This window comes from Sinocyclocheilus rhinocerous, unplaced genomic scaffold (assembly GCF_001515625.1).
Source record: "Sinocyclocheilus rhinocerous isolate Xijiao unplaced genomic scaffold, SAMN03320098_v1.1 scaffold552, whole genome shotgun sequence".
Lineage (NCBI taxonomy): Eukaryota > Metazoa > Chordata > Actinopteri > Cypriniformes > Cyprinidae > Sinocyclocheilus > Sinocyclocheilus rhinocerous.
In genome coordinates, this window is record NW_015625574.1 from 324,894 (window position 1) to 341,791 (window position 16,898).

The following is a 16,898-nucleotide window of genomic DNA, read 5'->3' on the forward strand; positions in this document are numbered from 1 at the left end:
TTCCCACAGAAACACAAATCCCTCTTACCTCAGGGAACGCAGTGTACTCCAGTCCACTCCACAGAGGGGTGATTTACTGGTTCAACCATAAGGGCAGTGTGACAGTGAGGACCCACGAGCCCGACCGTCTATGGAGCATTGAGCTCCTCAACCCGTCAGCGAGAGGAGCTCTAGCTCAGAGAACGTGCATGAAGGTTAAGGAATGATTCAAATCTCGGGAGACATGATATAAACCATCTGTCCAATAACTGCAGACAGATCCACACTATACATCTCCTATATAAACAAAAATAAATTACTGATAGGGAGAAATTTCCAGTCAGGTCCTTTCCATGTTCTCACCGCGACCGCAACGCGCAGCATGCATTCAGCTCCCGCGGGACCTAAACACGCTCCGCCCAACCGCTAGATTACCTCGGAAATCAAGCGCGAACGAAAAGAGGGATTCCCACAGAAACACAAATCCCTCTTACCTCAGGGAACGCAGTGTACTCCAGTCCACTCCACAGAGGGGTGATTTACTGGTTCAACCATAAGGGCAGTGTGACAGTGAGGACCCACGAGCCCGACCGTCTATGGAGCATTGAGCTCCTCAACCCGTCAGCGAGAGGAGCTCTAGCTCAGAGAACGTGCATGAAGGTTAAGGAATGATTCAAATCTCGGGAGACATGATATAAACCATCTGTCCAATAACTGCAGACAGATCCACACTATACATCTCCTATATAAACAAAAATAAATTACTGATAGGGAGAAATTTCCAGTCAGGTCCTTTCCATGTTCTCACCGCGACCGCAACGCGCAGCATGCATTCAGCTCCCGCGGGACCTAAACACGCTCCGCCCAACCGCTAGATTACCTCGGAAATCAAGCGCGAACGAAAAACCGCTGCCACGAATGCATTGCTATTCCCGCGAGAGGCGAACACACTCATGCAAAATCTATCTACAAACTCGGGTAAATGGTGAAATATTCACATCCCCCTCAGTAGTCCCACGAATGCATCACGATGAGCACAAGCCGCCTCCTTGTGAGACGAGCGTGTTCAATTCATGCTTATCCCTCACAACAAATAAACAATGAATGCAGAGCGCATCCAACTCCCTCGAGAGCTGAACGCGCTTGCTCTTCCGATCGCGCAGGATAATGACGTCATAGGCTGTCGCTGGCCAATGTTATTGTCGTTTTTAGATATGTGCTTCAGACACCGGTCACACTGAAGGTGTTCCCCATAGCGACTTATGCTACATAACCTTTCATCGTTGTGTGCTCTTTAACACAGTGTAGCTATGACACTCACAGACTTACTGTGTAGGTAGAGTCTGAGTGAGAAGCATTTAAGTTCAAACTTGTGAAGAACAGTTTTTAAAGTATTGGAGTGTGTCTTTGAATATTTATCTGTGATATTTTAATTGCTGCTTTTGCAAAACTTGGGTAGGGATTTTATCAAGTAGGACACATTTCTGGAACTTATTTGAACATTTATGGAGGACATTTTTAAATTTCTCTTTACAATGTTGAGTATTGTTGATGCATAACTCACTTAAGGCTTAGTGTGGCCCAGATAATGTATATTTATGGTTCATTTGGTTCATTGTTAGCTAAAATGTGGCTGTGTAGTGGCCTGCTTGTGGACCACTGCCAAAATGCCACCATTCCATGCAGCATGTGGGCCACATGAGGAATGTGGGGAAGACCAAGGTTGGAATAAAAATCAACTGTGGCCCACATTAGGGCCAGTTTTGGTTTATTTGATTGGCTTACATGCAGCAATGCTAAGGCTTGCTTGAGGCCCAAATCTGGCAAACAGAACCGGACTGCCCAAATGCCATTGTTCCACGCAGTATGTGGGCCGGAGCACGGTGTTGGATCTGGGCCGGACCTGGGCCAGAATTCAAATAAATGTGGAATTTGGCAGTTCTACTTTATTTTATTTATTTATTGTCATGGCTGACATGCGGCCTTCCTATGGCTTGCTTGTGGCCCAAATTTGGCAAACAATAGTGATCCACCCAAATGCCATCATTCAACATAGTGTGTGGGCCGGAGTAAGGTGTAAGATCTGGGCCAGAATTAAAATAAATGTGGCCCAGATTTGGGCCCGTTGTAGTTTCTTTTATTTATTTATTTTTATGGCTGACATGCGGCCTTCCTATGGCTTGCTTGTGGCCCAAATCTGGCAAACGGGAGTGGACCGCCCAAATGCCATCATTATAAACAGTATGTGGGCTGGAGCAAGGTGTTAGATCTGGGTCGGATCTGGGCCAGAATTAAAATAAATTTGGGCCAGTTCTGCTTTATTTGGTCTATTCATGGCTGACATTGGGCCTTCTTTTGGCTTGCTTGTGGCCCAAATCTGGCAAACAGGAGTGGAATGCCCAATTGCTATCATTCCACGCGGAATGTCGGCCAGATGAAAGTGTCAGGTGTGGGCCTGATCTGGGCCTTAGGAATTTTGCTATCTGGGTCTCTATTAAGAAGAGAATACAATCCCATAATACACTGTAACAAACTTGTTGCAACAATCCAATCCAAGGCAGTGGATAAAGCAAGAGAAATGTTGCTAAAAACAGTTTTAATTCATAAATATTTTTCTGAACTTTATCTTTACCTTAAATAAAGTCATTATTATTTGTGAGTACTAGAGTATACACTTCATTGAATTGTTCTTGACTTTTCTGTAGACAAAACGGGAATAATTGCAGCTTTGCTAGGCGGAGGGACCATTGTGCTCTTCATTATCATTGGCTTTGTGTGGCTGCTTTGGAGGAAATGGTCCAAAATCCCCAAAATGCCTCAAGGTTTGGTATGTGTCTTTCAGTCCTTTCACTTTGTGTTTTTTTCTTCATAATTCTAGAACTGTTCCTTTGTTATTCAGCAGTGTTTTGTATTTGTGATGTGTCTGGTGATCTGCTGTTGACTCTTCATTAGCAATACCGTTTGCTCCTTTCCACATGCAGTGGTGCGTTATCTCCAGGCAATCTCATACAATGCTTGTTTCCCAACCTGAGCCGACAGACATTTGTCCAGTGACATCACAGGGACCCCCCAGTTCCCCGACTGAGGAAGCCTGCAAAACCGTCTCAACACTTGATGACACCGTAGTGGATCTATCTGAGGTTTCTGAAGAGGACATGGATTGTGAAGACTCTGAAGGCTTTGGCAGGTTGTCTGACTATGACCGTCCCAAATTCCTGCAGGAGATGAGTCCGGGGGACTGTACTGAGGGATATGGCCCTCGACCACCAGTGCTTTAGGTCTGAACGTGTGTAAGAATGACACTGGAAGATTTTTCCATTTCTTGTGGAAAGAAGGCTTGTTCACACCAAGTCATTGTAATCATTTATTGGTCCATTAACAATTTCACACATTGATCAGTAGGCTTGTGTTGTGTGCGCAGAGACAAAACTACATTAAAAATCAAAGCTGTGTACAATGCAGGCAGTGACGTCTGGTTCTCACAGTGCCATGGTGAGTTTCCCCACTAACCTGCATTAAACTAAATGAATGTGTGAATAAAATAATTTTGCTAGCGAAACATACAAGTAAAAACAACAAAAGAGCAGGTAATAATATTAAGGGCATCTACACAGTACACTGTGTAAGAAAACATATATTTCCCGTACACTGAGCAGTATTTTTACAGGCTTTTCTTAGAGTGTAGTGATTGTGCCACTTTAGAAAGTTATGTGAATCAATTGATGTGAAATGTGAAATTTATGTGAAAATGATCATTTTTACTGAAACGCACTCTGATGTAGGCATCCGTTAACCAATGAGAATTTCAGCTGCTGTAACTTTCACATTGGAGAACTTTGCCAAGCTGAATATATCACTTGATTATGTCATATGCACACTTCCAGGCAGTGGTCTATTGTTACATTTGTAAAGTGGTCGCTGTGATAACACCATACTCATCTGTCTACTGAAAGCTACTGTTAATATCTGCCAAACACTTTTCTGTAATTGTACATTTCTCTGGCTGAAAATACATTTTAGGTTAGGGTACATAAATACAAAACAGTACAGCATTACTCTGAATGCCTCACGAGCAAGCATTTCATAATATAGTCGTGATGTTACTACTTAGTGTTTAGAAAAATGCCAAGATCTGAGTTCAAGGGGGAAATTATGTGGCAAGACATTAATGTGCCTTTTTTTATTAAAACGTTTATATTTTTGCTAAAATTCTTCTAATCTTAAAGATGTATGCTCTTTGAAAAAAGAAGCAAATTTGCACTTAATCAAATTTGATCAAGAATGAGGAATATAGGATAGTTTACACCAGGGGTGCCCAATCCTGCTCCTGGCGATCGACTGTCCTGCAAAGTTCAGCTCCAACCCTAATCAAACACACCTAAAGCAACTAGTAATTAAGGTCTTCAGGACCACTTGAAAATTAAAGGCAGGTGTGTTTAATTAGAGTTGGAGCTGAACTTCGCAGGACCGTCGATCGCCAGGAGCAGGATTGGGCACCCCTGGTCTACACTGACTAGAAAAGGTGACTGTAAAGAAGGCTCCCTCAATTACAAAATTAGCTTGGGGCCCCAAAATGACAATCCCATGTTTTACTAATCGTACAAAGTATTCTCATTTACATTTGGCAGAAGCTTTTATCAAAAATAACATTAAATATATTCGATGCATACATTTGATCAGTATGGGTATTTCCAGGAAATTGCACTCATGTCCTCGCTGTTGCAAGTGCCATAGTTTACCAGTTGAGTTTGATGATTTTATGCGTGTGTCAAGTCTCTGCACTTTGCACTATTTTTTCTTTTCTAATGGATTAAAAAAAAAAAAAAAAGATCTGTATATCATGTCTGTAAGACATTTTAATCACAATAAATGTATTGACTGGCTGCTTCATTACTTTAGCTGTTGATTAAAACTCTCTGGCACTGAATGACTGAATGCATACAGTTTGGAGGGGAACTGTCTCCTTACTCCGCTCAACTAGTCACTGCTTGATTTGTTAACTTAAAGTCTATATATAATGACACCCTGACTGTCATTAGGTATTGGGATGAAATCCTTGGAACCACTGTCAGACCCTACGCTGGTGCAGTGGGTCCTGGGTTCCTCCTGGTGCACGACAATACATTTAGTCATTTAGCAGACGCTTTTATCCAAAGCGACTTACAAATGAGGACAATAAAAGCAGTCAAAACTAACAAAAGAGCAACAATATATAAGTGCAAATGACAAGTCTCGGTTAGCCTAACGCAGTACACGTAGCAAGGTGTATATATATATATATATATATATTATACATACACACACACACAAACAAAGAAAAACAAGAAAATAGAATAGAAAAAATAGAAAGCTAGTGTTTGTTTTTTGTTTTTGTTTTTTTAAATAAAGAATAAAAAAAGATAAATGTAGATAAAGTAGAATTAAAATAGAATAGAAAGTGCTAGAGTTAGAGGGTCAAATAAAGGTGGAACAGATGTGTTTTTAGTCGTTTCTTGAAGATGGTTAAGGACTCAGCTGCTCGGATTGATTTGGGCAGGTCATTCCACCAGGAGGGAACAGTTAATGAAAAAGTCAGTGAAAGTGATTTTGTGCCTGCCCCACGCTCGCCTGACCTTAATCCAATAGAACACCTCTGGGACATTATGTTTGGGTCCATCCGACGCCACCAGGTTGCACCTCAGACTGTCCAGGAGCTCAGTGATGCCCTGGTCCAGATCTCCGTCGTCTCATTAGGAGCATGCCCAGACGTTGTCAGGCATGCATACAAGCACATGGGGGGCCATACAAACTACTGAGTACCATTTTGAGTGGCTGTAGTGAAATTTCAGCAAAATGGACTAGCCTGCTGCATCATTTTTTCACTTTGATTTTCGGGGTGTCTTTGAATTCAGCCCTCTGTAGGTTGATAATTTCCATTTCCATTCAAACGATGTGGCATCCTTTCGTTCCTAACACATTACCCAGTCCATATCAGTATAGATACCCAGCATGATATTTTTCCCCGTTGAGATCTGATGTTTTCAAAGCGTTCCTTACATTTTTTGAGCAGTGTATGTACACTCCCTAAAAATGCAATTTTATCATTTTGATGATACTATTTTCTTAACATGGTAAAAAAATATAAAAAGGGATAGCTGCGACACATCGGATGAGGCATCACAGGTCTGAAGCTGTTGATGAATCAAAGTGTGCTGATCATTTCTTTAGTTTTTCCATCATTGACGCTGAACCGCCCAGCATATATGCTATTTGAAATCTGCCATGTTTTCTTATGGGATCAGCTCTTCTCTGCTGATTGATTTCTCATTTTGCATCGTTCCAGTTGTGCTGAAGTTCTGAGAAGTCAAGACAGGCTTTTATTTTGAAAGTGTTTGGTGTTTGGTGGTCTCCGCGCTTCAGTCAGTGCTGCGGCCCCGGCGCACACCGCACAGTCGCGAATCACCCAAAGCGCGTGAAGACGCTGCTGTATCTGCGGACATCTGCGTCCTCAGAGCCCGCTGGACTCTGGAGTATCCAAGCGGGATTGTTAGTCTGTGTAAGAGACACACACAGAGAGAGGGGGAGCAGTAAAGGAGGAGGAGGCCACTCCTTTGATAAACTCTGCAAACGCAAAAAAGCTCGCTCCATACAGCTGCTGCTGGCTTCTATTTACATTCAGCAGATGTGTTTGGATTGATAAATCACTGGAGCTGTGTGTTTGGATCCCCTGGACAGTCCGCGTTTATGATTATAACCGAGTCGGGTCTTCAAAGAGGAAACTATGTAACCTGGTAACACACGAATGCAGGTGAGACACCGCGACGATATTACTAACAACTGTTTTAGTACCACGGTATTATTCGAAGTGTCAGCTAAATATCACGGTAATCACGTCTGTATAACAAAGTATCATGCTCTTACTCTCTGATAAATAACTAATATCACAGTATTGTTCTTGGTAACACTTAACAGTGTCTTTGTTACATGTAGCATCTACTTACTGTTGTAAACACAACTGCGCATAATTACCACCAACTAACCCTAAACCAAACCCTAACCTTATCTGACAAGAACTTGGATTGAATTACCTTTAAAAAATATGGTGGTTCCTTGGGATTAAGTTGAAGTAACTTGGAGTAGCATCTAAATGAATTTGGTAAACTGTACTTTTTGCAATAGAAATTACCCTTACAAAAAGTATGGTTATAGATATTGATGGTACCATGGTACTTTGATGTCTAAGCCTTACCCTCCATTATTTTTGGTAACACTTTGTTTTACGGTGTCCTTGTTACACTTTACTATTATAATAATAATAAATTATGCATAATTGCATACAAGTAACACTAAGCCAAACCCTAACCATATAGTAAGTGCATGTAGTTAATTAATCTTACTCAGTACTTAAATGTATAATTACACTGTAACAAGGAGACCTTAACCATATTTTGGTGGTTAAGTGGTTAAGACCTTAACCAAGTGTAACCATATTTTTTTTTCCTAGTGTAATAAGCAAAGTATAGTATAGTAGATCTCTTAAACAGACTGACTGCAACACATGAAATCCTGTGTGAGAGGTTGTGTGATGTGTGTAATTTGACCACGAACAGATGGGCTTCTTTGAAGTTTTGGTGCTCCGAGAGAGTTTCGCACATTTGTCTTGTGTGTGTTTTCTGTCCAGCTGCTGTATATAGCCCCACTGAGAGACTGCGCTCTGTATATCACACAGACTTCCTTGGTTACGTGGATCTCAGTGCCATGGCAGTAACGCAGTGGGCCCTTCAGACAGCCAGACCTCACAAACACCTGTCAAGAACGAACGCTGGGATCCGGCTTTTGTTCTAAAAGCAGAACCAAACGGAAGGAAGGAAGTCTAATCCGGTCAGTGAAATGCTTTCTTAACATATTTTAAAATATCTGTTTGGTGGTTTACATTGATCTATAAATGTAGAAGTCAAATTAAAATGGCGAAAATATTTATATGATTTAAAAAGTATTAATGCATTAAAACATCAATACTATTGAAGGAATTAAATACAATTAAGAACATGATTGGAAAGATATGATGTGGTTGAATCCTATTTTTTGGCGTGTATGGCCATCATTTTGCGAGCTTATCAGAGTCAGAATCAGAATCAGAAAGAGCTTTATTGCCAAGTATGTTTGCACATACAAGGAATTTGTTATAGTGTCACAAGCTTCCAGTACACGGAGACAACAACAACACACAGATAATAAAAATAAGATGTGAATAAAATACACATGCATAAATATAAACCACAAAAAAAAGAATAAATTGTATGTACAGGTGTGCTATAGATGGAATAGGAATAGAATAAATAAAATAAGTTGTAGGGATGTACTAGGGTTTAGGGTGATAAATAAGTATAAGCTTATTTTATTAAGGCTGATGGTGTGAAAGACTCATGCGTGTCATTGTTGTCTCAGGTTGGCTGCTGTATTTAGTTACCCAGCAGAAACGCGGGAGGCCTGGGGAACGTAACCTAATATGTAAGCGCTACTGTCGCGCTGCTATCTATCCAGCATTCTTGGATTGCATTTTTGCGTTCACGTTCAAGACTCCTGCTGCAGATAAACTGTCGTCTTCTTGTAGAGCTGCTTGCATCTGAAATGAACTTGTTTCAGACCTGGTGAACTGTGCAGCTATTGAACTGAACTGACAGGAGCTGAGTGATGACACTGTCACCTGCTGTAGAGCTCACTTCATAACTAATGACGCTTGCAGCACTCGCTCTGTTCTTCAACTCAATTGAGCTGCATAATGGCACTATTATCTTCTGTAGAGCTGCTTTACAGCTAAAATCGAATTTGTGACTTTGGCCAGATTAACACTGTTGTTTTCCTGTTTATTGTGTGACTATATTAACAGCAGTTGTTCTGGCAAATTTATCCAGTTTTCATTGTTATAATTGTGTTGATTTGCAACCAGGTTATTTTGAGAGTAAAAGCTGGGCCTTTATGGGTGTCAAAAACACGTCTGGTTATATTTCTCCCTAAAACCAAAAATTTAATACTGAAATACTCAGTAATACTTTTAGAAAGTCGGGTTGCAAAAAAGTGGAACATTTCCAGTACATTTCGGAAATATTCCAGAAATTATGGAAACTTTCCAGGATTTTTTGGAATATTCCAGGGATTTTTGGAAAGTTTCCGGAAATTTTCCACCCCTTTGCAACCCTAATAGAAAGGAATCTGTTTTGTTTCCTTGTGAATTTCCTTTCATGACAGTTAAACGCATGTTCTCTAGGCTTGCCGCGATAGACGGTGCTGACGGTGATACCGGTGTTAAGCCGCAACACCGGTTACATCACTTCTCCCAAATTCTCATTACTAAAAAATAAACAAATAACTTTTTAATATTTAATATATAATTAAAATCTAGTATCGCTATGGTAGTATTTGTTGTACTTCCTTCAGCGTAAGCTGATTTAAATGATACATCCTTGGATTATATAACTCATGGTCACCATTCAGAATAATAGAAATTCAAAGTCAAAGACTTTTCAAATTTAAAGTCTAGATGCATTACAGTAAAAAGTATCTGTGGGCAAATGGACTTATTTGTTACAAAAATAAAGTTGCAATGCAAAAAATCTTCAAAATAAACAAATTGCCCATGCAAGATGCATCATGAAGTGGGAAGTCAGCCATGGTGAGCACAACCCAGAGCCACGGCAGGCGCTTACTTAACGGAAACTGACCCAAAACACTCCGAGACTAATAGGTCACGTCTAGTCATGATGCAGGAATCGACAGTGATGGTGAAAATGTGCTGATGTGTGGGATTATGACTGATCTGTCTACTGTTTCATAAAACAGGCTAGAGTTGAGAAGATCCTAGAGCAGCACTAAGCCGGGCCGGAGTGAGGTGAAAGCGCAGGCACATCGCAGCCATGCTGGAGGAGGACATGGAAGTGGCCATCAAGGTGGTGGTGGTGGGGAACGGAGCGGTCGGGAAGTCCAGTATGATCCAGCGATACTGCAAGGGCATCTTCACGAAGGACTACAAAAAGACCATCGGGGTTGACTTTCTGGAAAGACAGATCATGTAAGCATGCTTTTACGCTTCAGTCAGGTCGCATTGAAATGCTGCGCTCTTTGGTTTCTATGTTTGAGCCTTGTTGCTCGGCAGTTGGACCGCATTAAGGCTGGCTGCATTAAAATGCCACCCTGGATACCTGGATGAAGGAAACCATTTCTTTAGAAATCGAGTAATCCAAGACGATGTTTGGAATAGCATTACTTTCTATGTCGGATACTAGAACGATCTACTGCATTTGTGCAATATGTAGTATAGAAGCAGAGTACACCACATGGGTTATGTTAGGTTATGTATCCCACAATGCAATGCATTCACTTTGACCTTCCTTTTACAAATGATTTTCTCTGGCTGTCAATCAAGACATTTTATTTAAGCCGGTAGGCAAGGCTAACTTGAATTAAATGATCAACAAATTTAAAGGGATTTAAGGAAATAAAGAAGAAGAGTAGAATATGATTTTATTGTAAAGAATCAATTTGAACTATTTGCAAATAATACTTTTTATTTTAAAATATGCACACATTCAGTGCTTATCTTAGCTTATGCATAATACACCAAATCAGCTCCATTAATGTTTTTTGTTGTTGCGTCGCATTCAGTTATGGGGTAAATAACATAAATCAAGTAAATGATAGCCTATTTTTACAAGTCGTTTAACATTTCTATCGTAAAACAGTAGTCAAATATTAAATGTTTAGCTACCTTACATATTACATTGCACTCTTTCACCGTTAAAACTGAAGCGTTGTTCAGGCTCTGTTTACAGTAAACCCCACCTTCTTTGGTTTGATTGGCCGTTTGAGTCATCTTGACATTGGTGAGTGCTGTTAGACCGCTGAGGCAGACCAGACTAAGATGTGACTGTTAATCATCCTGTGACAGCGTAATGGAGCACAGCAGAACGGCGTCAAGACAATCTAATAATGTGGGGGCAGCTTGCTAAATCTGACGCAATGTCTGTGGTGTGCTAGTAATGGAGGGCCGTAGAGATTTTGCTATGCTGTTCACAGTGCAGTAGATTTAGTGCACCAGACTGATTTACATTATGGACATGTGAGAGTGACAAAGAAATATAACAACGTGAAAATGGAGAGCAGGACAAACGGGGCAAGATGAGGAAAAAGTGTCAGGCGAAGCACATTTGAGTTATTTGTGGTTGTTACAACATTAGTACAGAAATCACTGGTGTGTGTATATCTGCTGCTTTACAATAGCTTTGTATATGGCTCATCAATTCAGAATTTACAGGCTGAGCTACTCTTTTTCATTCTGTTATTTTGACTGTTTTGTTTTTAACCCAAGATAAGGCTCATTATTCCTTCGTTATGAATAGTGGAATCTGAAACTCATACGTTTACAGCAGAATGCTGCCATAGATTTTCAAAAAATCAGACCATCCTGAGCTGAGATATTGTTTCCGTAAACATGCGTATAACCTAAATTAGTTGTAGGCCATGACACAAAGTGTGCAATACAAAAAATAAATAAATAAAAAATACCAGTACATGAAGGGAGTCAATCATAAATAAATGCATACATGGGTCAAAGAGGAAAAAGGGTTTAAGCATAAAAACAGAAAGTGTAATACTGCTTTAAATTGTTGTTGTTTTTCCCCCAAAAAAATTTAAAAAGTTTTCTGTTTAATTTAATTGCAATTTTAAGCAAAAAATAAATATCATACATTTTCCCCTGATTTACAGAAGACACCCTCAGTGTAACAATCTTGTCAGGCATATTAAAAATCAATCTATGACATATTAAAAGACTACTTTCACCCCCAATACTAATTAGTTGTAATTTAAAATTTTTTAAAATTTGCCACTATCCTAGGTTTTGCCCATTTGTCAGTAAGAATTTTTTACTCATTTAAAACAATCAAATTTAATATATGCTCTCTTATACCTTTTATATATTTTAATATGTACACGTCAGAATAAGCATGTTGTTTGAATTTTTACATAAATATTGTGTTACACTGAATGACAATGTAACCAAATTTTGACATTTTATTCTCCAAAAACTTATTTGAAACCTTAAAAGTAGACACTTTACTTACTTTTAATGTGCTTTCTATGGACATAAAATCACTTTTGTAAATTTATTTTGATGCAGACATCTTAACGTCTTTGACCCACTTACATCTGTACGTAAGTAATTAAATAAATAAATAAATAAAAAGTCAAGCAACCAACTTTACATTTTCTGGGCCACTTGAAATGGACTCATACACATATACTGTTACTGTGATTAATAATTCTCATAGCAAGATTTTGGCAGTACTGTACACCTCTATTTCATATAATGTTTGATAGAAATGAGTAGGAGTATGTACAGTGCTGGGTCGATTACTTACAATTTGTAGTCTGTTACTGATTACCGTTTACATGATGAAAAGAAAACTAGTTAGTAATGAAATCTGGGTTACTCGTTTTTGGTGATGTATTCTGACTACTTTTTTTTTTTATCTAACTTGTTTTAAACTTCCCATTAAGCATACCATATTGATATAATAAAAGAGAAAGAAAATGTATTCCATTTTTCATATCAACATTACACCAGGGTTTCCCAAACTGGGCTTAATGTAATAAGAACTGCAGTGAGGTGATAAAAATCAAAATTATTGAAATATTAACTAATCTTAATCTAATCTTAGTTTATTTTGCTCACAAAAAATGGGAATGTTCACTGCATGAACAAACATTAATAAGCAAGGAAACAACAATGACACACCCAGAGTGTACCAGGTTTGAAATGTTTTTGTCCAGAACAATATGTAATTAATCCATGTAAAAAGTCACTGTAATTTTTGGAATCTGATTACACAATCCAGATTCCATGTAATCAGTCACTACCCTGCACTGAATACACAGTAGGTACAGTATTCCACTCATACATACAAACTTTAAACCGAAAAATAAATTCCAGTAAATCTGGCTCATGTTTGTCCAGGCATATATGACAAAAAAAACCTTTAGAACAAGCAAACTTCATGTTTGCATTTAAATATGAGTATGACAAAAAGCATGTGGAGAAGATCAGGCAACCCCTTGGGAAAGAAGATCCTCTTGCTTTTTTTAGCAGTAGTTCCTGGATCACAGTCTCTTTCCAGTATAACGCGAGACGTGTCATCGGCAGTGAATGCCAGAGAAAATCTGTGCGGTTTACTGTTTGTACTCTTAGAGCGAAAAGAGGAACAAATGAGCTGTCAGTGGCTTCATCTGTTTCAATGCTTAGTCAAACTGAGAATGAAAGCAGATGTGAATTGCAGCTGTAAGCCTGCGTGACCTGTCAGGCGGCCCCAACAGATTTTAAAAAATGGTTTTAGCATTTTTTTTTTTTTGAGATTCACCCAATTATTTCACGTAATTTATGTGTTTTAATACATTTCAACAGTCTATTAGATATTACACCAATGCATATATGTGACCCCGGAGCACAAAAGCAGTCATAAGTAGCACTGGTATATTTGTAGCAATAGCCAACAATACCTTGTATGGGTCAAAATTATAGTTTTCTTTTATGCCAAAAATCATTAGAATATTAAGTAAAGATCATGTTCCATGAAGATATTTTGTAAATTTCCTACCGTAAATATATCAAAACTGAATTTTTGATTAGTAATATGCATTGCCTTATGACTGGTTTTGTGCTCCAGGATCACATATCAGTTTTACATTTGTTTACATGCGTTTCAGAGTTAATGGCGAGGACGTCAGGCTGATGTTGTGGGACACGGCGGGACAGGAGGAGTTTGATGCCATCACCAAGGCCTATTACAGAGGTGAGACTGTTAGAAACGCTGTGGACGTGTGTTTGGCTGGGAGCTTGAGCGGGTTTGTGACGTGTGTTTGGTCCTGCAGGTGCTCAGGCCTGTGTGCTGGTCTTCTCCACCACCGACAGAGAGTCCTTTGAGGCCATCAGCAGCTGGAGGGAGAAAGTGGAGATGGAGGTCGGGGACATACCCACCGTCCTGGTGCAGAACAAAATCGATCTGCTGGACGACACGGTTATCAAAAAGTAAGACAAAAAGAATCGTTAATGCACAGAATCATCAGCGACTGTAGAGATTGATGGGGTTAAAGGATAAGTCCACTTCCAGAATAAAAATTTCCTGATAATGTACTCACCCCCATGTCATCCAAGATGTTCATGTCTTTCTTTCTTCAGTCGAAAAGAAATTGTTTTTTGAGGAACACATTCCAGGATTTTTCTCCATATAGTGGACTTCAATGGTGGCCAACGATTTCAAGGTCAAACATGCAGCTTTAAAGGGCTCTACACGATCCCAGCCGAGAAATAAGGGTCTTATCTAGCCAAACGATAGGTCATTTTCTGGAAAAATGTCATATTTATACACTTTTTAACCACAAATGCTCGGCTTGCTCTAGCTCAGGGTTGCCAGGTTTTTGCAACAAAACCCGCCTAATTGCTACTCAAAACTAGCCCAAAACTAGCCCAATCGCATTTCGAGGGGGGCTCCCCGTTAAAAATCGTGTTCCGGGGGTAAAATGTATGTTTTTGGCAGGGTTCCCCTGGTAAAATTTGCACTCCAGGGGCTAAATCGATAAAGTAGCCTAATTCTGCGGGAAAACCACGGACTTGGCAACACTGCTCTAGCTCTGCGATGCGCATGTGCGGCGTCACACATTACGTAATCCTGTTGAAAAGGGTTATGGCTAGATGGCATACAGCAAAAACTACTGGGCATGCGCACATCATAGCGTAATTTTTCTCACACTGTACAACAATAATTACTATTTTTGCATTATTGTAAGGGGTAGGTTTAGGGTTGGGGTAGGTGTAGACGTTAATAAAACACAATCTAATAGGTAGAAAATTCAATTTATAGTTAGCTTCCGGTTTTTGCTGTATCCCTTCTAGACACAACCGTTGGAAAGGTCACGCGCGGTTACTTCTTCGTCTTTGTACTTCGTTTAAAAACTCTAATTTTCTCCTCCAACTTTAAAATCGTCCGACATTGTTGTTTTACCTTTTTTTGTAAAGGGCATTTGACTTTTTTTGCATGTTCGCTTTGTAAACACTGGTACTTCCACCTGCGTCACACATGACCTTTCCAACATCACTTAATAAAGACACGCAAGCACATCGCTGAGCTAATGCTAGCTGAGCATTTGTGGTTCAAAAGTGTATAAATTAGGGATGGGTGATATCTTATCGTTTGTGATGTACCGGTAAAAATTCTCCCCACGATAAGAATTGGTCTTCTCTCGATAATAAAGATAAAGTCTAGTTGTTGGCATATTTCTGTGTGGACGGAGCGACATCACGGAAGCCGGACGTGAAATTGAGGAGGAGTTTATCGCTAAAGGATGAGCTACTTCTACAATCTGGAACTGGTTTGGTTAGGGCTGTACAGTGCGACAAAAAATCGTTCTGAATAAATGTACTACAGTAGCACGTGTGCGATACAGTTTTGCATGTGTATTTACAAACCTGTTGTCCAACAAAGATGCCATTTATTGACATGCTTTTTTTCAAAATTAACTTAGTCGAGTGTTTGAAATAACTTCTTTTTGTGACCAGACGTGGTTTCATATTACAGTAGGGACGCACAATATTGGATTTTTGCCGATATGCCGATAATTTTCAACTCATTTTGGCCGATTTTTTGTTTAAAAAATATAACATATTACACATTAATGAATAAATCAGTATATATAAAACTATTTAATTTAAGTGTCATGTTTGTGATTGTGATTTTTTTTTTCATGTAAGCTATAGCTTCTGACCTTTAAATCAAATATACTCATGATTTTATGGCATCAATTACTGCTGTATTTAATCAGAAACACAGTCTAAATATTATTTATTTATTTTGCTTTCATTTTATTAGAAGTAGGCCAACAGCGCCCCCTACGGAATTAAAACTCTTTATCGAGCAGGCGTTAGGACCCGGGAGAGGCTGCCGCTGCTGCATGTGTTATTACTGTTGACTATATCACACACCAAACGCATCATTCTGTGCTTGCATTCTCAGTTTTAATGCAGCGATCCAAAACAGTGAATCTAATCATCATTCAGGCAAAACTTTGCTTCAAGAATGAGCCACAATGCTGACGTGATCTAATCGCTAGCACACCCTGAGCACATGTGAGTTAATGTATTCCTCTTATCGGCAAGACATAACGGCATAATTGTTCATATTGGGCCGATATTTACATTTAAAGCCATTATCGGCCGATTCCGATATTGGTCCGATAATATCATGCATCCCTAATTATAAATATACTTTCCTTATAAAAAAATACCCAAGATTGCTTGAAGAACACAGATAAACCATATATTTTGTGCAGTCGTATGTTTATTGTCTTCAATTTCCCTCCGTTAAAATTTCTCTATCTGCGTTTTATTCAGCTACAGAGACAACTGGATACCTTTGTCCATATTAGGGATTTCATAAAGCGTCGTAAGTAGTATTACTTCTGCAATGCATATGTCGAGTTTCTGCGCCCTCCGGCTTCCAGTATGAATTAAACAGTCGATGCGTGTGTACTCCGTAATGCAAAAGACTGTAGATATCCTTGAAAGGGACTTTGGTAATGCTAACAACATCCTATTTTGTCAACACCCTTTTCTCTAAAGAAACAGGATTCCCTGAATTTTCGCCATTGATATCGTTATCGCAATAAATACCAGAAATTATCATGATATATTTTTAAGCCCATATCACCCATCCCTAGTATAAATATATATATATTTTTTTTTTTAAGAAAATGACCGTTCGTTTTGCTAGATAAGACCCTTATTCGTCGGCTGGGATCGTGTAGAGCTCTTTAAAGCTGCACTGAAGCTGCATGTTTGACCTTGAAATCGTTGGCCACCATTGAAGTCCACTATATGGAGAAAAATCCTGGAA

General features: G+C 39.3%; 2 protein-coding genes across 4 annotated transcripts in view; both read left to right on the plus strand.

Annotated features, from left to right (window-relative positions):
• Positions 1-3,438, plus strand: part of LOC107751202 (uncharacterized) — a gene marked incomplete at its 5' end in the record, with an annotated part of 7,595 nt that extends 4,157 nt beyond the window's left edge. Inside the window, 2 exons of the mRNA XM_016566862.1 lie at positions 2,685-2,806; positions 2,961-3,438. Of these exons, the coding sequence (XP_016422348.1) occupies positions 2,685-2,806; positions 2,961-3,257 (419 nt within the window). The remainder of the gene's footprint in view (positions 1-2,684; positions 2,807-2,960) is intronic.
• A 2,753-nt stretch (positions 3,439-6,191) lies between these two features.
• Positions 6,192-16,898, plus strand: part of LOC107751177 (ras-related protein Rab-23) — a 13,537-nt gene continuing 2,830 nt past the window's right edge. The window contains exons 1-5 of one of the 3 annotated variants that reach the window (XM_016566828.1): positions 6,192-6,766; positions 7,640-7,839; positions 9,799-10,027; positions 13,717-13,802; positions 13,882-14,038. In XM_016566828.1, coding sequence (XP_016422314.1) covers positions 9,873-10,027; positions 13,717-13,802; positions 13,882-14,038 — 398 coding nt within the window. In that variant the 5' untranslated portion in view covers positions 6,192-6,766; positions 7,640-7,839; positions 9,799-9,872. The remainder of the gene's footprint in view (positions 6,767-7,639; positions 7,840-9,798; positions 10,028-13,716; positions 13,803-13,881; positions 14,039-16,898) is intronic. The other 2 variants (XM_016566819.1, XM_016566837.1) reach the window with 2 other exon arrangements.